A 25720-nucleotide genomic window follows, 5' to 3' on the forward strand; every position below is an offset into this window, starting at 1 on the left:
AAACTGGGGGGAGGGATAGCTCAGTGGTTTGAGCTTTGGCCTGCTAAACTCAGGGTTGTGAGTTCAATCCTTGAGGGGGCCATTTAGGGATATGGGGAAAATATTGGGGATTGGTCCTGCTTTGAGCAGGGCGTTGGACTAGATGACCTCCTGAGCTCCCTTCCAACCCTGATGGTCTGTGATTCTATGAACAAGGGGGCCGCAAAGTTCAGTGACCCGAGGTCAGAGTTAAGGTGGAAAGGCCTTACTCTAATCTCCCATTCCCACCTGTGTTGCTCGTCCCCACCCGCTCTATTCCCCTGCAGGGCACTGCGGGCTCCTCTCCTTCTGCAGGGCTCTCTAGGGTGTCACTTTTTGTCCTTCTCTCTGTGCTCGCCTCTCCCGACTGTCACGGGGGGCTCTCCCATGGGTGCCCGTGTGGCGTGCGGAGCGCCAAGGGCCAGAAGCCACGACAGGACTCAGGGAGACAGCGCGATAGATTGTCACAACCCCAGTGCGGCTGCATCACCAGGGGGAAGCTGCATCTGCCCCTTGACTCAGGGCTTGTCCACACGGCGAGCCAGCGTGTGGCATGCCGGGGTGTGAATTCACAGCGCATTAGCCTGCCGCACACTGACTGGCTGCGTGGGTGCTTTGATCCGCCCGCCCCTTCCTAGCCGGTGTCAGCGGGAGCACGGGGAAGGGCCTTCCCCGGTCAGGCTGCAGAGAGCCCAGCTGCCCCTCGAGGGGACTGACCTGCGTGTGTCCAGCATCGCTCGCTCAGCTTCACTGTCCTTCAACTCCGAGCTGCTCAGGGACCTCTCTGCCCTCCAGAGGCCCCGGCCCCCAGCCCTGGCCCCGGCCTGCCCAGGCAGGTCCTGACGCTGGTGCTGAGGCAATGAATACTGCCGCCGAGCCCAGAGCCGGCTCTCAGCTCCCATCCTCTCTCTGCAGCCAGATACACCAGTGAGAGCCAGGAGACAAGTGGAGAAGCAGCGGCGACCCAGACCCAGACCCAGACCTACCTGGAGACCAGGCTTCATGGTTGCTCTAAGCAAGGAAGTGGTGAGGCTGCAAGGCGTGAGCGCAAGAGAAAGAGGCGATGTCACATGCCCAGCACCCCAGCCCATTCTCTGGGAGAGGGGAGGGGAGTTACTGAGGGGAAATGGTGTCTCAGAAGGAAGGGGAGTGAGAGAGCTCCAAGCTCCATAACCACTGAGCCAACCAGCCACTATCCTGTATCTCACGGTGTGCGGCAGGCCTGTGAGCACCGCGGTGTGGGTAGACAAATTTCCTGTCTCCTACCAGGGAGCTAGAACAGGGTCTTCTCCCCAGACCTCTCTTTGCAAATATCTTGGTCTGGGTGGGTGGCCAGAGGGCCGAGAACTCCACGCCCCTTCTCCTGTTCTTTGTCACTGCTGGGGAGGATTTCTTCCGAAAAGCAGAAACCCAAACTCCACACTTGAAAATAAAATTAAAATCCCCAAAGCTAGTGACATGGACACGTCACTCGGCCAAGATCAACAGGCCCCCTAGCGTACAGAGCGGAGGTGAGAGCCTCGCCGTGTGGTGCGATAAAGGGGCCCTCCTAGCCCCTGTGCACCCAGGGAAGGATTTCCCCAGGCAGGCCCTGTGGGAGACAGCCATAATGCTGTCTTCTGAGGATGCCCTTGCAAAGCCTGGCCTAGGAGACGCACAGAGGCAGAGCCTCAGTATGCAGCACGGCAAGATTGCAGGTGGCGTGTGGGCCATGGGGCAGCCCGGGCATGCTGCCATAACTCAGACAGGCGCCAGGGACTGCAGAGAATACCCCTGCCTTGGTGTCTGGGGACGGACTACATGCTCTCCATTTCTACCGTCTGTCACCCTGTGCTCTCCTCCTGCTCTGCGACCTCCCCGCGGTGCCAATGCCAGCCTCGGGTGCCCAGCCAGCTCAGCAAATGCACCCCAGCCCTGCCCCTACGGAGCTGATCCTGCTCGGAGCGCTCCCTGAGACTGGGCAGGGAGCTGGTGCAAAACGCAGACTCTGGCAACGAGACGTGGCCCTAACGGCCGAATTCTCTCCACCCACAGGATCTGCTGCGAGTCAGGAGGGAGGACAGAAAACGCACACCCCCACCTTCCAAACCCTGTCCTGGCTGCTATTCTCCTCTGACCAAGGTGAGCAGGGAACAACGGTGGCACCAGGAGACATGTGCCCCAGAGGTTCTGCACCAGAGATGGGTTAGTAAGAGACAGCAGCTGGGCCAGGGAAGGCAGATGAGGATGGGGAAGCACTGCTGCAGATTAACAGTCATGTAATAAAACACAGGGATCTAACTGGGAACGGCCCAGACTGCATCCTGGTGCTGTCAGAGCAGGAGAATGAGCTGGGGAATCTGCCTGAACCTGGGGTGCAAGACAGAAGAATCAGCCAGCAATGGCCAGTCTCCACTGTCCAGCCCAGCAACCCAGCCAGCCCTTCCCAGACCATCTCGAGGAAGGGCCAAGCAGACGTTGAGTGTTTGCGGGCTGCAATTGTTGTTGTAATTGCAGCATTTCCGTACAAAACACAATTTACATGGAGAACAAGGGGACTGCATAGTTCAGTGTCCCAAGGTCAGAGTTAAGGTGGAAAGGCTTGACTGTAATCCTCCATTCCCAGGGCCGGATTAACTCTCCTGTGGGCCTGGGGCTATTAGATTTTGTGGGGCCCCTATATACAAGTCTTTTTCCTAATTTAAAACAAAATGATCACAATTTTGGCATCGAGGCTATTAATGCTATACTAAACTTGCCTTTTAATTAACATAAAGCCATTCTGTGGTTACATTTCAGTCTGAAAACATGTAGAATATAGTTAAGTTAATTCAAAATAGCCTATTTCTTACCTTAGAACCACTGTTCATAGAATCATAGAATCATAGAATATCAGGGTTGGAAGGGACCCCAGAAGGTCATCTAGTCCAACCCCCTGCTCAAAGCAGGACCAATTCCCAGTTAAATCATCCCAGCCAGGGCTTTGTCAAGCCTGACCTTAAAAACCTCTAAGGAAGGAGATTCTACCACCTCCCTAGGTAACGCCTGGAGATTCTACCACCTCCCTAGGTTATATTAGTTTCTTTCTGGGAGGGAGTTTGGGTGCTGGAGGGAGCTCCAGGCTGGGGCAGGGGGTTGGGGTGGAGGAGAGGGTGTGGGGTCTGGGAGGGAGTTTGGGTGCAGGAGGGGGTTCTGACCTGGGGCAGGTGGTTGGGGTGAGGGAGGGGGTGTGGGCTCCGGGAGGGAGTTTGGGTGCAGGAGGGGGTTCTGACCTGGAGCAGGGGGTTGGGCTGCAGGAGGGGGTGTGGGCTCTGGGAGGGAGTTTGGGTGCAGGAGGGGGTTCTGACCTGGGGCAGGGGGTTGGGCTGCAGGAGGGGGTGTGGGCTCTGGGAGGGAGTTTGGGTGCAGGAGGGGGTTCTGACCTGGGGCAGGGGGTTGGGCTGCAGGAGGGGGTGTGGGCTCTGGGAGGGAGTTTGGATGCAGGAGGGGGTTCTGACCTGGGGCAGGGGGTTGGGCTGCAGGAGGGGGTGCGGGCTCTGGGAGGGAGTTTGGATGCAGGAGGGGGTTCTGACCTGGAGCAGGGGGTTGGGCTGCAGGAGGGGGTGTGGGCTCTGGGAGGGAGTTTGGATGCAGGAGGGGGTTCTGACCTGGGGCAGGGGGTTGGGCTGCAGGAGGGGGTGTGGGCTCTGGGAGGGAGTTTGGGTGCAGGAGGGGGTTCTGACCTGGGGCAGGGGGTTGGGCTGCAGGAGGGGGTGTGGGCTCTGGGACGGAGTTTGAGTGCAGGAGGGGGTTCTGACCTGGGGCAGGGGGTTGGGCTGCAGGAGGGGGTGTGGGCTCTGGGAGGGAGTTTGGATGCAGGAGGGGGTTCTGACCTGGGGCAGGGGGTTGGGCTGCAGGAGGGGGTGCGGGCTCTGGGAGGGAGTTTGGATGCAGGAGGGGGTTCTGACCTGGAGCAGGGGGTTGGGCTGCAGGAGGGGGTGTGGGCTCTGGGAGGGAGTTTGGGTGCAGGAGGGGGTTCTGACCTGGGGCAGGGGGTTGGGCTGCAGGAGGGGGTGTGGGCTCTGGGAGGGAGTTTGGATGCAGGAGGGGGTTCTGACCTGGGGCAGGGGGTTGGTGTGAGGGAGGGGGTGAGAAGTGCAGGCTCTGGCCAGGAGGTGCTTACCACAGGCAATTCATGGCCTGTGGTGCAGCAGGACTCAGGCAGGCCGGCTGCATGCCATAGCCCCACGTCGCTCCCGGAAACGGCTGGCTTCTGGCATGTCTCTGCGCGCCCCTGGGGGAGGGGCCCCCAGAGCTCCCTTTGGCTGGAACTGTGGGGATGGTGTTGGGGGTGGGGGCAGCGCGCGAAGCCTCCCCCACCCGCCAGGGGCTGCAGAGACACACCAGTAGCCGGCTGCTTCCGGGAGCAGCATGGGGCCACGGCATGCAGGCAGCCTGCCTGAGCCCTGCTGCGCCGCTGGACTTTTAGCAGCCCGGAGATCGCGATCGACTGGCAGAGGCTCCAGGATCGACCAGCTGATCGCAATCGATGGGTTGGTGACCACTGAATTGTATATAATTGTGGATTTATTTTTGTGGGGCCCCCCTTAGCCCGAGGCCCTGGGTTGTAGCCCCTAAAGCCCCTGCGTTAATCCGGCCCTGCCCATTCCCACCTGTGCTGCTCGTCCCCACCTTCTCTATTCCCGACTGTCACGGGGGGCTCTCCCATGGGTGCCCGTGCGGCGTGCGGAGCACCAAGGGCCAGAAGCCATGGCAGGACTCAGGGAGACAGCGCGATAGATTGTCACAACCCCAGTGCGGCTGCATCACCAGGGGGAAGCTGCATCTGCCCCTTGACTCAGGGCTTGTCGACACGGCGAGCCAGTGTGTGGCACGCCGGGGTGTGAATTCACAGCGCATTAGCCTGCCGCACACTGACTGGCTGCATGGGTGCTTTGATCCACCCGCCCCTTCCTAGCCGGTGTCAGCGGGAGCACGGGGAAGGGCCTTCCCCGGTCAGGCTGCAGAGAGCCCAGCTGCCCCCCGAGGGAACTGACCTGCGAGTGTCCAGCATCGCTCGCTCAGCTTCAACGTCCTTCATCTCTGAGCTGCTCAGGGACCTCTCTGCCCTCCAGAGGCCCCGGCCCCCAGCCCTGGCCCCGGCCTGCCCAGGCAGGTCCTGACGCTGGTGCTGAGGCAATGCATACTGCCGCCAAGCCCAGAGCCGGCTCTCAGCTCCCATCCTCTCTCTGCAGCCAGATACACCAGTGAGAGCCAGGAGACAAGTGGAGAAGCAGCGGCGACCCAGACCCAGACCCAGACCCAGACCCAGACCTACCTGGAGACCAGGCGTCATGGTTCCTCTACACGAGGAAATGACTTTTCTAATGCCTGTCAAGGGGGAGGTAGGGTTGCCAACTTTCTGATCCCTGAAAACCGAACGCCCCTGCCCCACGTCTTCCCCCAAGGCCCCACCCCTGTCTGCCTCTTCCTCTGAGGCCCCGCCCCCTGTCTCACATGTCTCCCCCCCCCTCGCTTGCTCTCCACCCCCGCCGATTGCTCCCCCACCCCCTGGGGCTCACCTGCTACCTGCAGAGCTGGGTTGGGAGGAGCTGACGTGGAGTTTGACCAATTGGGGTACAGCGGGGCACGGCAGGGGTCGGTCCCTGGAGTGAGGGGCTGGGGTGGGGCAAGCAGGGCACGGCAGGGGTCGGTCCCTGGAGTGAGGGGCTGGGGTGGGGCAAGCAGGGCACGGCAGGGGTCAGTCCCTGGACTGAGGGGCTGGGGTGGGGCAATCAGGGCACAGTGAGGCGGATGGGTCGGTCCCTGGACTGAGGGGCTGGGGTGGGGCAATTGGGGCACAGTGAGGCGGATGGGTCAGTCCCTGGAGTGAGGGGCTGGGGCAATCGGGGCACAGTGAGGCGGATGGGTCGGTCCCTGGAGTGAGGGGCTGGGGTGGGGAAGTCGGGGCACAGTGAGGTGGATGGGTCGGTCCCTGGAGTGAGGGGCTATGGTGGGGCAATCGGGGCACAGTGAGGCGGATGGGTCGGTCCCTGGACTGAGGGGCTGGGGTGGGGCAATTGGGGCACAGTGAGGCGGATGGGTCAGTCCCTGGAGTGAGGGGCTGGGGTGGGGCAATCAGGGCACAGTGAGGCGGATGGGTCGGTCCCTGGACTGAGGGGCTGGGGTGGGGAAGTCGGGGCACAGTGAGGCGGATGGGTCAGTCCCTGGAGTGAGGGGCTGGGGTGGGGCAATCGGGGCACAGTGAGGCGGATGGGTCGGTCCCTGGACTGAGGGGCTGGGGTGGGGCAATCGGGGCACAGTGAGGCGGATGGGTCGGTCCCTGGACTGAGGGGCTGGGGTGGGGCAATCAGGGCACAGTGAGGCGGATGGGTCGGTCCCTGGACTGAGGGGCTGGGGTGGGGAAGTCGGGGCACAGTGAGGCGGATGGGTCGGTCCCTGGAGTGAGGGGCTATGGTGGGGCAATCGGGGCACAGTGAGGCGGATGGGTCGGTCCCTGGACTGAGGGGCTGGGGTGGGGCAATCAGGGCACAGTGAGGCGGATGGGTCGGTCCCTGGACTGAGGGGCTGGGGTGGGGCAATTGGGGCACAGTGAGGCGGATGGGTCAGTCCCTGGAGTGAGGGGCTGGGGCAATCGGGGCACAGTGAGGCGGATGGGTCGGTCCCTGGAGTGAGGGGCTGGGGTGGGGAAATTGGGGCACAGTGGGGTGGGGGCCAGACAAGTTACTCCCCTGCCCCCCTGGACAGCTCTGGTACCTACTTTGGAGCCTGGTCCTGGAGCAGCCAGTTCTCTCCATCAGGCTGGCGGGGCAGGAAGAGGCTGCTAAGCAGAGCTGCTCCTCCAGGCTCCAGAAGCAGCCGCTGCTCTTCCCGTCCCTGGGTGGCAGCAGCCCGTTCCTGCAGGTTACCAGACCTTTAGCATCCGCTCTGCTGTGCTGACTGGAGGCTGCCAGTTTCCCTTTTCAACCAGACGTTCTGGTCGAAAACCGGATACCTGGCAACCCTTGGTGGGGGAGAAGCTGGACCCAGGAGCACCAGATTAAGAAAGGAGGGATGAACCCCAGCTGTCCAGCCCGCACTCCGGGAGAGGGGTGGGGAGTTACGGAGGCGAAATGGTGGCTCGGCAGGAAGGGCACAGGGCACAGCTCCATCACCATGGAGCAAACCAAGCACGATCCTGATATTTCGTGGAGTGCGACAGGGAAACGGAGTCAAGTTAGTGGTGCAGCCTGACTGAGGCCAGGCCAGGATGCGGAGGGAGCGCTTAGTCACAGGCACCAGGATGCGCCGTAGCCGATCGCTAGCCAGCTCCATCTCCACCAGGCCTTGCAAGCTCCTAGTTCCCGTCATGCATGACAGCCCCCATCCTGTCCTTCCACAGACCCTGGCCCTGTCACTTCTGCCACGCTGTCTGGAGGGGCTCACAGCTGTGAGTGCCAGTCTCAGGTCAGACTGTCAGAAGACGGGGCAGACACCCCAAACTGGTGGTGTGTTCTATAATTAGAAGTCACCAAGCCAGCAACCGACATGGGCTCATGGATCACACTATTAATCTTCCCTTGGAGCCATAGACAGGCCCTTTTAGGCTCTCCAGCCAACCTTACTACCCAGACAAACTGGACTTAGTGATAAAGGTCACATAAACCAAAAATCACCATGCATCAGGTCACTTCCGTCCCGATCCCAAAGGCCAGTCACTCACCCCGGTCAATGGATGCTCAGGATCTCACACCAAAGACAATTTTGTCGCTAATTTCTCTAGTAAATTAAATATTTATTAGCTAAGAAAAGGAATGAGAGTTACTGAGAGGGTAAAGCAGGTAAAATACATAACTGCTGAGTCAGTGTTTGTAAGTCCAAATGGTAGCAGAGATCTCTGCTAGTTCACCTTAAGTCTCTCAGGGTTACCCAAATTGGTTTTTGGGGACCTCTGTCCAATCACTCAGGATTCCCTCTATCAGAATCCATTTGTCCAGAGATGCCGAATCATGCCCTTGAATCAGTATTTATAGATCCTGCTCACAGAAGACACGCTGGCTTTTCACCCACGTGGGCGCTTCCTTTGATGAAGAACGCAGATGGAGTCTATGACCTCAGGTCGCCACATCAATGACCACTTGCTTTGACATTAGCATTTGCTTGTTAAAGTCCTTAAACCCTTTCTCAGCATTCAAAAGATTCCTTTGAGGAGTAATTTGGTTAGTGATATACATAAGGAAATTGTCACATTATAATAAAAATAGATATGAGAAAGCCATACAGGTAACATTCACTGGTTTTTCAGAAAGTTGACACACCAAGTACATTCTCATCTAAATGCTAATACAGCCTTTGATCTAGGGTCAAACCTAATGTAAACTGATAGCATTCGACAGGTTACAGATAAGTGAAGACAATATCATTTCCGTGACCTTTGAACTAAATTAACACGCGAGTGAATTAGCCTGCTGCCTTGAGAAAAGGAGGACTTGTGGCACCTGAGAGACTAACCAATTTATCTGAGCATAAGCTTGCGTGAGCTACAGCTCACTTCATTGGGCCTTGGTCTGCTGGCCACCTGTTAGACAGCATCCCCACTTCCTTCTGTTTGCTCTCTGCCCCACTGGCAGTGTTAGCCAAGGGTACAGCTCACCGGGAAGCCACGGAAAGGACCACTGCAGGACACTGTGGGAAGCTGGAGCTGATGTTGAGGTCCCAGGCGAGCTCCCAGAGCAGAGGGGAGAGGTGTCTCCATCACTGCTCTCAGCTCCTGGCGCGCTGCTGAGAGGTCGGGAGCGTCAGCACAGGGAAGGGAAAGCCCCATTCAGGCACCAGTGGAGATTTAATGGCAAACTCAGCCCTTAGCCATCCCGCGATGGGGCCCGAGCTCTGTGTTACCAACTGAGTTCCTGCCAGTGGGACACTTCTGCAGCCTGAAATGAACTCAGCGGGGGGCCTGCTGCCCGAAGCAGAGCTCAGCGCCCCACCCAGACCTGTGCTGTCCCATGGGCCCCCCGTTACCCGGAGATCACACTGCAGTGTGGTGCTAACACTGTCCTTCTGCAGGACCAGGATTCAGAAGTGAGAACCAGGAGGGAAGCTGAGAGACGTTCGCAGCCGCGACCCAGATCCAGATCAAATCCTCCAGGGCACTCACCTTACAACTACGGCTATATGACTCTTCTTGCTTCACCCTCCAATGTGAGCCTCCAGGTACAGTAAGAGGAGAGGAGGGTGGAAGCTGTGAGCTTCATGTTAACTAATGAGCAGGGCCCTGTGCAAATCACCATGTCACGGAGGGCCCAGAAATCGTGGCCATGTCCCCAGGCAGTGATCTTTCCAATACTTTTTTTTAAAGAAAATGTCTACCACAGAGTCCTTAATACAAACAGTTCTCTTAGCTAGTCAATTTCAAGGCTGGAATTAGTTTTACTAGTAAGGGGACTCAAAACTGACCAACGTTACTTGTGAAATTCACTCCAGCCTTGAGACTGACTTAATTCAGCTGTTGTAGCCATGCTGGACCTGGGTGTTAGAGAGACAAGGTGAGTGAAGTGGTATCTTTTCTGGACCAACTTCTGTTGCGTGAGCTCTGTGTAAACAAGAGAGAAGCGCTAAGAGCTCTGTTTAAGGTGGAAAGCTCGTATCTCTCACTGACAGAAATTGGTCCAGGAAAAGATATCACCTCCCCCACCTTGTCTCTCTGAATTTGGTTGTGAAATTCATTGTGTGCAAACTCGGGGGAATTCAATATTTTGCCTTTTACGCTGTCATGAATTTTCTAAAAGAATTGTGATTTACCCACGGCCCGGCTAACAAGCAATGAAACTCCACGGCCTGAGCAAGAGGGCCCAGGGGGAGCTGATGTATTGGTTGTCCTTGGGAGGCTGGGGCAGCCAGCGCCCATGCTCAGGGAGAGGGGAAGGGCATTACTGAGGGGAAAGGGAGGTTCGGAAGGAAGGGCACAACACCCTGCAGAGGGCATGCTCAGCTTAGAGTATGTCTACACAGCAAAGAAACACCTGCAGCTGGCCCGTGCCAGCTGATTTGGGCTCACGGGGCTTGGGCTGTTTCATTGCTGTGTAGACATCTGGGCTCAGGCTGCAGCCCAAGCTCGGGAACCCGCCCAGACGTCTACACAGCAGTGAAAAAGCCCTGCAGCCCGAGTCCTACAAGCCCGAGTCAGCTGGCACGTGCCAGCCATGGGTGTTTAGCTGCTGGGTAGCCATGCCCTTAGATGCCAGAGGCTCCATTGCTGATCACCAGCCAGCCCCTGCCTCTGCACCCGTACAAACCAGGGCTTGCAAGGTCCCTGTGCCCCTGCCTGCTGCGGGTTTTCATTAGTGCGTTACATGGGCGGGTGAACCCCCGTTTCGGGGAGGCTAACCTGCTGGCCCCACCCCTTCCACCTGCACCCTCCCTGTGGCCGGAGGAGCCTTGAGCACCCCCCAGCGACTGGAGCCCCAAAACCCCCCCTGCCGCCAGAGGAGCCCCACGCCCTGCCTGCCCTGAGCTGCTGGCCAGCCCGCCCGAGCCGTGCCAGCCCTCCCCATCACCGGGCTGAGCTGTTGGCCCGATCCCTGGGCTGAGCCGCTGGCCCGAGCACCGGGCCAAGCCACTGGCCTGACCTCTGGGATGGCCCAAGTGCTGCCCCGGGGCCTCTGGCCTGACCCCCAGGCTGGCCCGAGCTTCCCAGGGCGGCCCCAGGCCCTGGCTGCTGGTGGGCCTGAGCTCCAGGCCCCTGGCTGAAGCTGAGCCCCCACCAGCTTCAGGGGAAAGAGGGAGGGAGGCAGGGCCTTGGGGCAGAACAGGGGAGGCTTAGCCGCCCTGCCCATGGATACCTGCTGCCCATGGTGCGTTACAGCCCGTCACCTCCCTGCAGCACTCCCAGCCCACAGCTCCCTTCTGTTCTGCGGTCTCAGCACTGGCGTTAGTGAGTCTCCCACGGCAGCGCATGATGCCCCCCGGGAAGCTGGGAGCTCTGCGTGGCTAGGCCAGCCCGGGGGAGATGTGCCCCGTCTGCGCTTCTCACTGGCAGCGGGGCCCGACGCGGCGAGAACGAGGCCCCATGCCGACTCTCTCCTCGCACAGGGGCCTGCTCTACCAGGGCGAGGCAGGAGGGCAGTTGAAGGAACTCAGACGCACACACTAAAACCCAAGCGACCCCGGCTGCCCTGCTCGGGCTGCTACAGCCCTCTAGAGTCCCTCAAGGTAAGAGGCAGGGAGGGGAGAGGCAGAGACCAGCCGGGTGATTCTCGGACTCAGCGTCACTCAGACTGAGGGCCGGGAACTCCCCAGGAGCTACAGGACTCAGCCGACGGATCTAGGCTACGGCTGCACAGATCACGCCGGAGCATTGCAGGCTGGGACCTGTAGCCTCCATTGGCCCTAGGCTGCATTTTACCAGGGGGCTTCCTATTGGCCATCCCTGCTGTCCCTCCTGAGAGCACAAGCTGCATTGTGGTCCCCTCTGCCAGCGAGACAGCTGGAACAGGGGCTGGAGGGCTGATTCGGGGCACGTAAGCACAACCTAGACCCAGCTTATGACGGAGAGTCTCCTTTAGGTGCAGTGCTAAGAAATGCTGCCTTTTCTGGATCCCACTGGCTTCAGTCCCAGTTCCAGGTGCACCGGGTTCCCCGGACGGAGCTGCACGAACCCGCCTTCTTCCCTTCTAGAGAAGGGAATAAATAAAGAGATAGCTAACTAAACAGATAAACCCCAGTTCCCTCTTGGGCAGCACTGCAGGGCCGCAGAGGGGAAGATAGCTCAGCGAGTCTTCATTTCGACAGATATCAAGCCCATAGGGGGCCAGACTATAATCCCAGTTATACTGGTGTCAATCCGGAGTACCTCTATTAGTATGAGTGACTTTCGTTACCGCAGGGTAAATCTGGAGTCACCATTGGATTAAGTGGAGTTACCCTAGATTTACATCTTTGCAACTTTACAGCTTTGTAATGCAGGGCACTTAATTAAAAACCAAAGGTAGTGCAAACACGGCCCCCGCCCAATGACCCGAAGCTCTGAAGCTGGCCCACTGGCTTCCCAGGTGAACATCAACGTCATTGACCTGAGACGTACTGTAAATATTGACCAGCATGAAGTCAGTGTTAATAATTACCTGCAGGCACAACAAGTCTTGCTGTTTGCTGAACCCTGGAGTCCGTGTCAACAGTTACATCATCCTTAATGTCTCCAACACACGTATCTGGGTATGTCTAGGGACTCGGGACTATGAGACCCAAATCATCCCCCCAGCCCACCCCAATAAACATTTACAGTCTAGACCAGAGACGTGGGTGGAGTTAGAGGTCCAGGAAAAGCTATTCTTTGTCTCTCGTGATCCAATCGGGAGGCAGAGATTTGCATATGTGATCAGATAGGCTACAACATGAGTGCTGGGAACACTGGGGTTGGTGTGAGAGCTCTGCATTATGGGCTGGGTTCTGTAGGGTAGCACTTCATTCCAGGAGTGGCCCTATGGGGTCCACTGGAGGTGAGAGTGACTGGTCAGTGAGAGTGAGGGGACCAGACTCTGGTGCTAAGTGTTACGTGCCAACGAGGCGAGCAGTGCTGTACAAGACCCAAGCAAAAGCAGCCCCTGCCCTAGGGAGCTGACAATCTAGCAAACCCAACCCTAAGAGCATCTGAGACCCTGACGTCCCTGAAATCGCAGGAGCAGGCTCCAGGGGACAGACACTCTGGTCAGGCCAGAGGAATGTGATGACACCAAACTTTTTTCACCTTTCATACTCTGTCTCCTCTGCTTACAAGCAGCAATGCCGGGGTGGGGAAGATGCTAGACTGAGGTGGGTTAGTGTCCCTGAGCCTTGCCCTAGTGAGGCATTAGGAGGAGAGACAAAAGGGGTTAAGTAGGCATCTCTTGGCTAAGTGACAGCAAAGGGTCAGGCGGTGGTGACATACGTACTGGAAAGGCCACCGGATAAGTGGCCCAGCAGCCAACTAATGCACACCCTGACGGTGCCCACTGCTAGCAGGGCACAGCTTAGGCACACTGGTTGTTTTGTGTGTATACTTCCACTACAAAAAAGTAGTCCAAAGTGGAAAGATAAATGCAAGCGTAACCCCTTCTGCCAGGTGGAGTCAGCAGCATCAAGGGCTGGGGTCAATGTCTAGGTGTTCCTCTTAACAATACAAATCACAACCGGCTCAAGCCCCTGCCCAGTAACCTGGGAAAATTTAACCCCTGCCCTGGGTGCCTCTGAGAGGCAATACGTCCCCTCTCGCAAGCACTGAGTCTGTGGATAGCAAAGAAAACTTTTAATAAAAGGGGAAAGGAACCCGGCATTAATTTGGGAAAACACCTCAACCACAATCTGAAGGCACGTGACCACGAGCAAACACCCACCCCAGAGTACGCTGGGCAGTGTCCTTTGCCTCAGTTTCTCTGCTTGCAGTGTGATACACATGCTCCTTTAACCCATCGCTCCCCTCTCCCTCCACCGCACCCCACTTGCAGCTACTGGGCTTGGCCAGCGGAGACCCAGAGTTCAGCCCTGCCATTATGTGAGTTCACCTCGCACCCCGGGGAGGGGACATCAAGCCATACCCGAGCCGCTGCACTGCCTCTGCAATTAGCTGCTGCCAGGTCATGCTCTGAGGTCCCAGCACATAACCCAGCCCTCAGTGGGTAGCAGGAAACTTCTCTTTCAGGACAACACTGTCCCACACCAGGCCGAAGGCTCAGCACCTGGGTATCCGGGATTTTAGCTCTAGCCATGATTAGACAAAACAAGGACTCTCGATTGAGTCTAATCAGCTCTGTCTTCAAACAGAAGAGAGGAGAAGATCAGATAGTACCTGGGATTTGGCATCTCTACCCCCTGCTTAGCAAATGAGGTTCAATTTAAGGGAACCCCTCAATCATGCAGGCTAAGTACCGTTCTGCTGCCCTTTACTCATACAATAAGGATAACCACATTTCATTATCCTTGCATTCAAGCTAATGTGAAAATTATCTCATACACAGGTTAAGGAAAGAGTGCCTATACATCTGGGTACAATGCTTAATTATACAAAGTTTGGTTTAAAAGTCATACAATACATATAGTACATAATCTGCAATATCCCAAATTCAGGTTAATAAATTAATGATACAGTTTAGATATTAGCATCCAAATATTCAGGCACATCACTCGTAAGAGATTATACTAAGCGGGATTTGTAACCCAGCACCAGCCAAAAGTGATCACTTTGGCAAAGCAGCTCCATCATGCTGCTCACTTTGGCAGAGTGGGCGTGTCTCTGCAAACACAGTCGGCTCCTGAAGTCTTTCCCCCCCAGCTCCTCACTGGATGTCGGGGGAGAAGTCATTCAGACCCTGCTCACACAGGTAGTAGGGGAAAGGTTGTCATCACCTTTCTGTTTGGAACAGATATTTATTCCTAACTTTTTCCTTCTTTCAAAATCCTCTCAGACTACACAGTCCCTTTTCCAGCAGCCTCCCCGTTGCTGGCTCTGTTAGCAGCAGGTTGTGACCTGACAGTTTCAATTCACTCAAGCATAAAAACTAACAGTGCCCAGTTCCTGAGGTGCCAGTCTTGGGTTTGGACACCCCGGAGGCCCTCAAAGTGCTGCTGAGAGGGCACTTTGATGGGGAGGGGCAGTGTAAGCCTGTCTGATATTTTATTTTTCTTCTCCCTCACCATACAATCATAGAATATTAGGGTTGGAAGTGACCTCAGGAGGTCATCTAGTCCAACCCCCTGCTCAAAGCAGGACCGATCCCCAATTAAATCATCCCAGCCAGGGCTTTGTCAAGCCTGACCTTAAAAACTTCTAAGGAAGGAGATTCCATCACCTCCCTAGGTAACGCATTCCAGTGTTTCACCACCCTCCTAGTGAAAAAGTTTTTCCTAATATCCAACCTAAACCTCCCCCACTGCAACTTGAGACTATTACTCCTTGTTCTGTCATCTGCTACCACTGAGAACAGTCTAGAGCCATCCTCTTTGGAACCCCCTTTCAGGTAGTTGAAGGCTGCTATCAAATCCCCCCTCACTCTTCACTTCTGCAGACTAAATAACCCCAGTTCCCTCAGCCTCTCCTCATAAATCCTGGGCCCCAGCCACCTGACCATTTTTGTTGCCCTCCTCTGGACTCTCTCCAATTTGTCCACATCCTTTTTGTACTGGGGGGCCCAAAACTGGACGCAATACTCCAGATGTGGCCTTAACAGTGCTGAATAGAGGGGAATAATCACTTCCCTTGAACTGCTGGCAATGCTCCTGCTAATGCAGCCCAATATGCCGTTAGCCTTCTTGGCAACAAGGGCACATTGTTGAATCATATCCAGCTTCTCGTCCACTGTAATCCCCAGGTCCTTTTCTGCAGAACTGTCGCTTAGCCAGTCGGTCCCCAGCCTGTAGCGGTGCATGGGATCCTTCCATCCTCAGTGCAGAACTCTGCACTTGTCCTTGTTGAACCTCATCAGATTTCTTTTGGCCCAATCTTCCAATTTGTCGAGGTCACTCTGGACCCTATCCCTACCCTCCAGCGTATCTACCTCTCCCCTCAGTTTAGTGTCATCCGCGAACTTGCTGAGGGTGCAATCCACGCCATCCTCCAGATCATTAATGAATATGTTGAAGAAAACCGACCCCTGGGGCACTCCGCTTGATACCGGCTGCCAACTAGACATCGAGAGGTTGATCACTACCCATTGAGCCTGATGATGTAGCCAGCTTTCTATCCAACTTATAGTCCCTTCATTCAATCCATACTTCTTTACCTTGCTGGCAAGAATACTGTGGGAGACCATATCAAAAGCTTTGCTAAAGTCAAGATATCACATCCACCGCTTTCCCCATATCCATAGAGCCAGTTATCTCATCATTGAAGGCAATCAGGTTGGTCAGGCATGACTTGCCCTTGGTGAATCCATGTTGTCTGTTCCTGATCATCTTCCTCTCCTCCAAGTGCTTCAGAATGGTTTCCTTGAGGACCTGCTGCATGATTTTGCCGGGGACTGAGGTGAGGCTGATTGGTCTGTAGTTCCCCAGGTTCTCCTTCTTCCCTTTTTTAAAGATGGGCACTATATTTGCCTTTTTCCAATCATCCGGGACCTTCCCCGATCACCATGAGTTTTCAAAGATAGTGGCCAATAGCTCTGCAATTACATGAGCCAATTCCCTCAGCACCCTTGGGTGCATTGCATCCGGCCCCACCAGCTGCTGTTTCTTCACTCCTCCTCCAACTACCTCTCTCCACCTTCCCCATTAGCTTCTCTCCCTGTGCCCATTTGGACCTTTGTGAAGCCTCTCCCACAGTGTTTTCTCCAGGAATTGAAATGGGGATGGTGGTATTCGAATATACGGGGGGCGGGGGGGAGGGGAAAGGCTGACGTGGAGTGAGACCGTGAGGTCGATGGTGGGCTGTATGGCACTGTAAAGGGGTTGGGACTCACCACCACAGCGCCTCCCACTGCCAAATCTGGGAATTAGCTCTATCCTCTGTGGGGCACCCTCTGCCGGTGGTGTCCCATTTGTCATCTGCTTCCCCTTTGGTATCCAGACCCGCATTGCTCCCTGCTCAAGATGTCTGCTTCTAGTCACCACCTTCCGACAGTGCCCCTTAATCCATCCTCACCCCCCTTCCGGGGTGTGTGTGTGTGGTTAACAGCAGTCTTTCCAGTTCGCTCCTGCCGCAGTGGCCAACCACAACCCCCAAATGTCTAGGGCTGGCTGCAGTCTATCACAGCCACTCTTCCACAGCAAGGTGCTGTACAAGGGCAAAGTGGCAGCATGGGGGGGGGGACCCAGGCCCACCCACTACTCTAGGTCTCAACCCAGGGACCCTCTAGTGGCAGCCTCTCCACCCTCCTTCTCTCCCCTCGTCTATCCGTCCTCCCTGGGTCACTTCCCCTCTGACCCCTTGCACCATCTAGGCCCTTCTGGTCAGGGCCCGCAATCTGACAGGTATCAGGCTGGAGCTCTCCTCTGCTCCTTAGCTCAGGAGACAGCCCTTCCCCTCTGAAGGTCTGGGATAGACTGAGTGCTTTGGTCCTGGGCAGCCTTTATATAGGGCCTAGCCTGGCCCTGATTGGCTGACTCTTTCCCTGCTCTGATTGGCTCTCCCCAGGCCTTCTCTGATTGGCTGCAGGTCTGCACAGCCTTTCAGGCCTGGTTCAGCCCTTTTTCTCAGGGGATGGGGCACCGCCCCACCACAGGCACCATAATAAAAACTGAAAAATGTTTCATGACAATTTTGTTAGATTTAACTCATGTTTTTAAATCATCACACAAATTAAAGTTGGCTATACAAGCCTACTATATCTACATCTTTCTGGTTGTTATTTTGCACAACACTGTTAATGAACTTCTCAAATGCAGTGCATTCATTTTTGGTAGCTTCTCATGTGTCTGTTACTTCCAGTCCTTCATGATATGCTCATGATCAGGCAGAAGGCGACTTCTTTCAGAACACAAAATTCTATTCAATGAGGAAAAAGAATGCTTAACTGTAGCTCTTGTGACTGGGAGTAGCAAGAGATGAATTCCTACTTCTTTCAGCCCAGGAAACTTAGCACAAAAATTGGGTCGAACCATTAGTGATGATAAAGAAGAAGTTAAAGTTAAATCTTCATTAGTTCATCGTATGATATTCCACTGTTTTCAAAATTTTCTATTCTGTCCTGATCACATGGCAGCCCTATTGCTGGTAGTGCCTCACTCCACTCAACTGTCGGTGTTTTATAAGACAGGCGCCTGTAAAAGTTACGTGGAGGTTGAGTAGAATCCAGAAATTGTTACTGTAGATTTGTAAGAATCAAGTCTGTGTACTTTTTCAGCTGTCTCAACAAACACTTCTTGTCCTCTTCACTTAAGAAGTCAGTATAAGTGCCTTCATTAGTCAGCTTCTGGACTGAAGTCTTTGTTTCTTCCAGTACATTTTCAATGGATATCTCTCTGATTGATCCAAGGGTAGCTTTTGTTGCTGGACAAAGATCTACTACTGTTGTAGCCGATGCCTGGATGACATTTTGAATGACAAGTGGTTTCAACAGTAGACTTACAAGAGAGAGAATGGCGATAGTCTTCTCTGGACTTAGAAACAAAAGTAGTCCACCAGCCTCACTACTTAGATCTGTCCCATCTTGTTGGATACTTTCCAAAGCCAGTAATAATAGTTACAGTAATTTTAAGACAACAGCCAAGAATCACTCATGAGAAAGCCAGCAGGTTTTCCCAGGTTGGACTAATTTGAACTTCAGACCCAGTGTATCTTCTGTTTCCAAGATGTTCAGTCCTTTTGGACTCTTGCTGAAAAAAGAGTATAACAAAGCCATTAAATTTATGGCTTTTTAATGTCTTTTGAAGATTCTTCAGCTTGTACTAGCGCTAGCTGGAGTAGATGGCCTCTGCAGTGTGTATAGGAGAGATAAGAGTTACACTTTTCTCTGAGAAAAGCTTGTACTCCACTATGTCTTCCAGAGACGTTTGCAGCTCCATCAAATGCACAAGCAGCCACCTGTTTGGGGTTCAATTTACAAGCATTTAACCCTTCTAAGATGTCACAGATGCAGCTGATGTGTCTTCTATAACCTGAACATCTAGAATGCACCTCGTGGCCTATCATGGGCATCAGGATAACATACACACTGACTTAATACTTGGTGCCTAGTTGCATTGGTGCCTTCATCAGCCATGCATGCACATATTTTGAATGCGGTGAGAGAGTTCTTCACTTTTTCAGCTGCTGAGTCTTTCACTGTAGCACCACATGCTTCAAGAGAGTCAGCTGAGTTTTTCCCCCAGAAAGACAGTGAGCATTTGCTGGTCTTGTTCGAAACTAGTGTCCAACTTCAGGATTAACAAGTGACAATGCACTTAACATTGGCCTCCAGTTTGTAGTGTGTGGTATCTCTTGCTTAAAGAGAAAGTATGATGCAATAGCCGTGTTGGTTCACATAAACTGAGTTGTGTTTCCAGTATTCTTAACAGCCTCCATTAAATTCTTCTAAAATTGGCTTTGACAGTGACGGACTTATAAGGCTTTCTGCATGTTGGTGCAGTCCAGAGGCTTGGTGTTTTGCAGCCTTTTCACATAGGTTGTCAGTATTGGCTTAGCTGATCAGTCTGGCAAACCAAGCTCCTCCACTTTTATTATATAAATACACGATATGCCCACATCTTGAATACTACATGCAGTTCTGGTCACCCCATCTCAAAAAAGATATATTGGAATTGGAAAAGGTTCAGAGAAGGGCAACAAAAACGAACAGGGGTATGGAACAGATTCCATATGAGGAGAGATTAAAAAGACTGGAACTGTTCAGCTTGGAAAAGAGACGACTAAGAGGGGATATGATAGAGGCGTATAAAATCTTGACTGGTGTGGAGAAAGTGAATGAGGAAGTGTTATTTACCCCTTCACGTAACACAAGAACCAGGGGTCACCCAATGAAATTAATAGGCAGCAAGTTTAAAACAAACAAAAGGAAGTATTTCTTCACACAACACACAGTCACCCATGGTACTCCTTGCCAGAGGATGTTGTGAAGGCCAGAATTATAACAGGGTTAAAAAAAGAACTAGATAAGTTCATGGAGGATAGGTCCATCAATGGCTATTAGCCAGGATGGGCTGGCTTGCAATACCATGATCCTAGTGTCCCTAGCCTCTGTTTGCCAGAAGCTGGGAGTGGATGACAGGGGATGGATCATTTGATGATTCCCTGTTCTGTTCATTCCCTCTGACACACCTGAAATAGCTACCTCTGGAAGACAGGATACTGGGGTAGATGGACCATTGGTCTGACCCAATATGGCCGTTCTTATATAAAAATTAATTATTATAATAAAAAAGTTTAGTACAGAAACTCCCCAAGATAATGACCTCTTGAGATAGCGATGATGTGAGATAACGACCTGGGCAAATAATGCATTTTAAAAATCTTGGCCTACTAGGAAACGTATATTTTTATAAGTTTCCCAGTCACAAATCTAGCATTCTGGAGTGAAATCACTAACACATAGTCCAATAAACAAATGCTCTGGCTGCTGTTGTTTGTCGTGCCACCGTTCACTCTATCGCTCCGTCCCCAATGGCCCTGCACTGTCACCTTCTGCTGCCACCTGCCACTGTGACCTCTGCGAGTCGGTCTCTGGAGGTTCCTCCAGCCCTCGGTGATTTCAGCTCTCAGTGGGGGAACCTCGCTGCTGTGCAGGCTGGGCCGTCGCTTCCACAGAAATGCTGTCCCGCAGCCGGTCTGAGCACTTAGACCTGATTCTCAGCGATTTCAGCTCTAGTGGTCACTTAACAAACCAAAAGACTCTCTGTGGAGCCTAATCAGCTCTGTCTCTAAACAGGAGAGGGGGGCAGGTCAGATAGTGCCTGTGACTCTTAGGCAGGGCCCACCCCACCAACCAAAACCCCTGTCCCCACCCTCTGTCTCTCCACTGGGATCTGGCATCCAACCCCCCTGCTTGGGGAGTGCCGTTCCGCTGAGGGTGACTGGGGCTTAGTTTGTAAGGAAAGAAGTTCCAGGCTCACGCAAGTTTGTTACTTTCACAACTGATGTGACAAGCCCAGAGGTCCCCGGGCTCTGAATGGCCGAGCCTGGAGGTGCCGGGGCACAGCCCTGGCACAAATTAAGCACGGAGGGAGACCCCCTCATTCAGTCAGGCTAAGCCCAGTTCTGCTGCCCTTTACTCCTACAATGAGGACAACAACATTTCATGACCCCCACATTTAATACTTCAGTGATTTGTAACCTAACACCAGCCAAAATCGATCCCTTGGGCAACGCAGCTCTGTCTGCTGGATACCTCGGCAGAGTAGGTGAGTTCATGTCAATACAGTCTGGTCCTGAAGCCTTTCCCCCCACCCCGGCTCATCACGAGCTGCCAGAGCAGAGCTCAGTCAGACCTGGCCTACAAATCATAATTTGAAAGGATAAGGTAGGCCAACATCGCCGACACCAATGCGCCGACATTGTCATAAATAACAGCAGCTCTCTGAGGAAGCTAGTCTCTGTTCAGACTTTTCAAACCCATTCTCCTTTCTCAGGTACAAGTATTTTATCAGACACTGTATATTCTTTTAAAGTGTGTATTCATGTTTCAATTTCAATTTAATTTCCAATCGACGACTAAATTGGCAACACTGCATGTAACTGCAGAGGTGCTGGGGAAATTCGGGGCGTGGGGGGAGGTGTACACCCCCCCAGAGGAGGTCTGGGGAAATCCCTGCTCTCCCACGTGAGCTAAAGGAGACCTTCAGTGGCTGTCTGCAGTCGTAGGAGCTTTATCCCCTCTGTAGACTGTGCCCAGCCAGCAGAGGTTGACATTCACCCCTCTCCCGCCCAGCTCCTGCCTTGCAGCAGTCCCTGATGCGCTGCTCTCTCCTGCAGGACAACCATCAACAAGGGAGAGTTAAGAGGGAAGGCAGGAAACCGCAGCAAGCCAGACCCACAAGGAAACCAACTTGGAGACCTGGCTCTGGGTCCATCATAGGCTGGGTACAGTAAGAGGCGAAGAGGGTGGAAGCCATGAACTCCAGATTAACTAATGGGCAACAAAAGCCTGTCCTTTAATCAATGGGGCACAAGGGGGGCCGATGTGCTGGCTGCTCTTGGGAGGCCGCATCAGCCAGGGCGCAGCCAGAGCGCATGCTCCGGGAGAGGGGAGGGGACTGAAGGAGGGGAAATGCTGGCCCAGAAAGAACGGGCCGGGGAGAACTCCATGCTCCACAGCCATGGAGCAAACCCGCCTCCTCCTGATCCTTCATGGCGGAATGGAAGCTGCAGGAGCTGGGCCCGGTGCTGAGACCCCTGCGTGGCTGTGACAGCAGCGGGAGAAGCCTCCTCCCAGGGGTGTGTCTCCGCTGGATGGCGGCTCAGCCTAGCCCTCTGCATCCAAGCCCACCCCCAGCCCCCGGGCCTGAGCTGCCACCCTCGCTGCAACGGCCACGCTGCTATTTTTAGTGCATTTTCCTGAGCGGAGCTAGCGTGAGTCTGTCTCCCCAGCTGTAGCATGGACAGACCCTTAGATCCCCAGCGAATCCACCAGGGCCCTCGCGGGCCGGCCCCAGTGCAGCCCAGGGACGATGGCTCACCGTTGCTGCAGGGGCAGCAGGGCGCTAACCGCTTGCATGCATCCCCCCGGCCTCACCCCATAAGCCCCAGCCTCCCAGTGACTCGTCCCTAACCCTCTCCTCTCCTCCTGCAGAGCCCTCCTGAGGAAGTCAAAGACAAGCTCGCCGCCCCCAAGCTCCCCTGTCCCAGCTGCCATGGCTCTGTAGCCCCCGGCCAGGTGAGAGGTAGCCTCAGGGGGGAACAGCACGAGGCAACCCAGGGGCTCCAGAGAGGGCAGGAGTCTGAGCCGGGGACGCCTTCCAGCTCTGTTCCTCTTCCTGTCAAACACAGTGAAACCTGCCACAGTTGGGTCAGGGAATGATGGGACAGGAGGGGGAGGGCATAGTGAAGGGGGAGACGGTACCTGCTGATGCCTCTCTCCATAGAGGCTCTGAAAGTCCCGTCAAAGCCCCCACCTCCGGCTGGGACTCTCGGGGAGATGCCCTGGTGGGAGGGCTCTGGGGAAATATGCGGCAGAGCCGAGATTGCTCTGCTCTCCCTGGCCACCTATCACAGAATCACCTGCTGCTGAGAGACAGCGACCGAATCCCTGGATGGCAAGCAGAGCTTGGCTCAGTCCTGCCCTGCTCAGTCAGGGCTGAAGGGAATGCTTCCCTGCCCAATAGCTGCTGGTGCTGTCTGGGCTCTAAGCACGTTACAGACAGTAATGAATGAATCATAGAATCATGGAATCATAGAATATCAGGGTTGGAAGGGACCCCAGAAGGTCATCTAGTCCAACCCCCTGCTCGAAGCAGGACCAATTCCCAGTTAAATCATCCCAGCCAGGGCTTTGTCAAGCCTGACCTTAAAAACCTCTAAGGAAGGAGATTCTACCACCTCCCTAGGTAACACATTCCAGTGCTTCACCACCCTCCTAGTGAAAAAGTTTTTCCTAATATCCAACCTAAACCTCCCTCACTGCAACTTGAGACCATTACTCCTTGTTCGGTCACCAGCGACCACTGAGAACAGTCTAGAGCCATCCTCTTTGGAACCCCCTCTCAGGTAGTTGAAAGCAGCTATCAAATCCCCCCTCATTCTTCTCTTCTGCAGGCTAAACAATCCCAGCTCCCTCAGCCTCTCCTCATAAGTCATGTGTTCCAGACCCCTAATCATTTTTGTTGCCCTTCGCTGGACTCTCTCCAATTTATCCACATCCTTCTTGAAGTGTGGGGCCCAAAACTGGACACAGTACTCCAGATGAGGCCTCACCAATGTTGAATAGAGGGGAACGATCACGTCCCTCGATCTGCTCGCTATGCCCCTACTTATACATCCCAAAATGCCATTGGCCTTCTTGGCAACAAGGGCACACTGCTGACTCATATCCAGCTTCTCGTCCACTGTCACCCCTAGGTCCTTTTCCGCAGAACTGCTGCCTAGCCATTCGGTCCCTAGTCTGTAGCTGTGCATTGGGTTCTTCCGTCCTAAGTGCAGGACCCTGCACTTATCCTTATTGAACCTCATCAGATTTCTTTTGGCCCAATCCTCCAATTTGTCTAGGTCCTTCTGTATCCTATCCCTCCCCTCCAGCGTATCTACCACTCCTCCCAGTTTAGTATCATCCGCAAATTTGCTGAGAGTGCAATCCACACCATCCTCCAGATCATTTATGAAGATATTGAACAAAACCGGCCCCAGGACCGACCCTTGGGGCACTCCACTTGATACCGGCTGCCAACTAGACATGGAGCCATTGATCACTACCCGTTGAGCCCGACAATCTAGCCAGCTTTCTACCCACCTTATAGTGCATCCTTATAGTGAATCCTCCCAGCCCCCCTGCAGGAGGTGGGTCAGTATTATCACCGTTAGACGGCTGGGGAAACTGAGGCATGGAGAGGTTAACGATCACATGGTGAGTCCATGATGGAGCCAAGATTAGAAGTCAGGAGTGCCTGGTTCCTCAGCCATCGGTTGCTTGTCAGAGCACCCCGCCCCCCACTCTGCTCATCTGCCTGAAGGGCAGTGGTTGCGTGTGCCAGGCCCTGCCTAGCTCCTCTGGGATCCCTTGCCACCCTGTCCTACGGTGGCAAGGAGCAGCGGACGGAGAGGAAGCTGTAGGTGACCCATCTCTGTCTCGTGCAGGAGGGGCGCTCTGCTGAGGGGATCCTGAGCCCCAGGCCCAGGAGAGAAGACGAAAGGCCCATGGCGGCAAAGCGTAAAGCCAAGCAGAGAGCAAGAGACGGGCTCTACTGTGCTGGCTGCTATTCCAGCCTCACGCTGCGGGACCAGCCTGCCCCTGTGAGAGAGGAGGCGGACGGAGGATCAAGCAGAGATTAGCTACCGCACCCACCTGAGGTGGAGTCCTTCCAGGCCTCACATCCCTTGTGTAGCTAGACAGCAACCCACCCCTCCCCTCCACACCCCTGAGATCAGTTACACAGAATCTGGATCCCAACCCCCCTCCCCCCTCCAGCTGGCACAAATGCACCCTGCTTCTCCTGCTGCGGAGCTGGGATGGAACCAAGGCCCCTTTCTCTGAGTCCTGCAAACCCACAATCCCCACCCTCCCCTGCCTCGTTCCCAGGAATAGACAAGGGGAGCGCGGGCTGCACGGGAACCAGAACGGCCTGTCCCGTGGGGCCCTCTGGCCTCCCAAGGCGCGGTGCAGAGGCAGATAGATTTAAACGAAATTAAAGCTACAGATAAAGGGCTGAATTCCCTGGGGTGTTCGTGGGTCCAGCTCTGCTGCACTGAGTGGAACTGCGCCCGTGTATACCTGAGGGGAACGTGAGCCAAGAGTGCAAATAAACACAAATACACTCGCTCTGTGTGACCTGTTCCTGTTGGGACTCCCAAGCTACAGCCGCACGACTCTGCCCAGCGCTTCACTGGCTCCTTTTCTCCATCTCATTTACTCCTGGTGTTGTCTGCTGAGGAGTGGGGGGCCAGAGAGCCCCATGGTGCATGAGCCAATGGCGGGGGGGCGGGGGGGCGTTCACATAGTAACTTTAATTTACAGGTACCTGCTGTGGAGACTACAGCTCCCAGCATGCAATGCTCCTCCTTGAGCCACATGGCCTAGCTGAGCACCCTGGCACTCAGCATCACCCTTCGGGTGGCCCCACAGCGCCATACACAGCGGGAGATTTGGTCTCACAGAGCCGCCATGACAGCTGGCTCCAGGGCCTGGCTGTGCCATGGGGACTGCCCTCTGCTCTGATGCTGGCTCTGTGGTCAGGGCTGAGACCTGCTGTTATCTGGTGCGGGTTCGGCGGGGGTGGGGGGTGATTTGCAATGTCGCTGCCTATGCAGCACCTATTCTATGCCGAAAGAGAGGAATTTAATTAGCTCTTTAATTACCTGAAAATCAAAAAGGCCTCCTGCAAAAAGTGGAAATGGACAAATTGCGAAGGAGGAGTACAAAAGAATAGTGCAAGCAGGTAGGGACAAAATCAGAAAAGCAAAGGCACAAAATGAGTTACGCCTAGCAGGGGAGATGAAAGGAACTCGAAGAGGTTCTATAAGTACATTCGCAGCAAGAGAAAGATAAAGGAAAGTTTAGACCCACTATTTAGTGGGGAGGGAGAGCCAGGGCCGGATTAAGACCTTTAGAGGCCCTAAGCACTGAAGAGATTATAAAAACAACACTATACTGTAAAATAAAATTTTATTTTTTGAAATGACACAAAACTGACATGC

The 25720-nt window shown here is 54.5% G+C and overlaps 1 protein-coding gene across 5 annotated transcripts in view; it reads left to right on the forward strand.

The window, feature by feature from the left end:
- LOC140905787 (uncharacterized) overlaps positions 1-24845 on the forward strand; it is a 31242-nt gene extending 6397 nt beyond the window's left edge. Inside the window, exons 2-9 of one of the 5 annotated variants that reach the window (XM_073329263.1) lie at positions 934-1044; positions 2053-2139; positions 5232-5381; positions 9043-9189; positions 11068-11187; positions 21350-21457; positions 22167-22250; positions 24164-24845. In XM_073329263.1, the coding sequence (XP_073185364.1) occupies positions 934-1044; positions 2053-2139; positions 5232-5381; positions 9043-9189; positions 11068-11187; positions 21350-21457; positions 22167-22250; positions 24164-24358 (1002 nt within the window). In that variant the 3' untranslated portion in view covers positions 24359-24845. The remainder of the gene's footprint in view (positions 1-933; positions 1045-2052; positions 2140-5231; positions 5382-9042; positions 9190-11067; positions 11188-21349; positions 21458-22166; positions 22251-24163) is intronic. The other 4 variants (XM_073329264.1, XM_073329266.1, XM_073329265.1 and 1 more) reach the window with 4 other exon arrangements.
- Positions 24846-25720: the final 875 nt, after the last annotated feature.

The sequence above is a fragment of the Lepidochelys kempii genome, chromosome 2, assembly GCF_965140265.1.
Source record: "Lepidochelys kempii isolate rLepKem1 chromosome 2, rLepKem1.hap2, whole genome shotgun sequence".
Classification (NCBI taxonomy): domain Eukaryota; kingdom Metazoa; phylum Chordata; order Testudines; family Cheloniidae; genus Lepidochelys; species Lepidochelys kempii.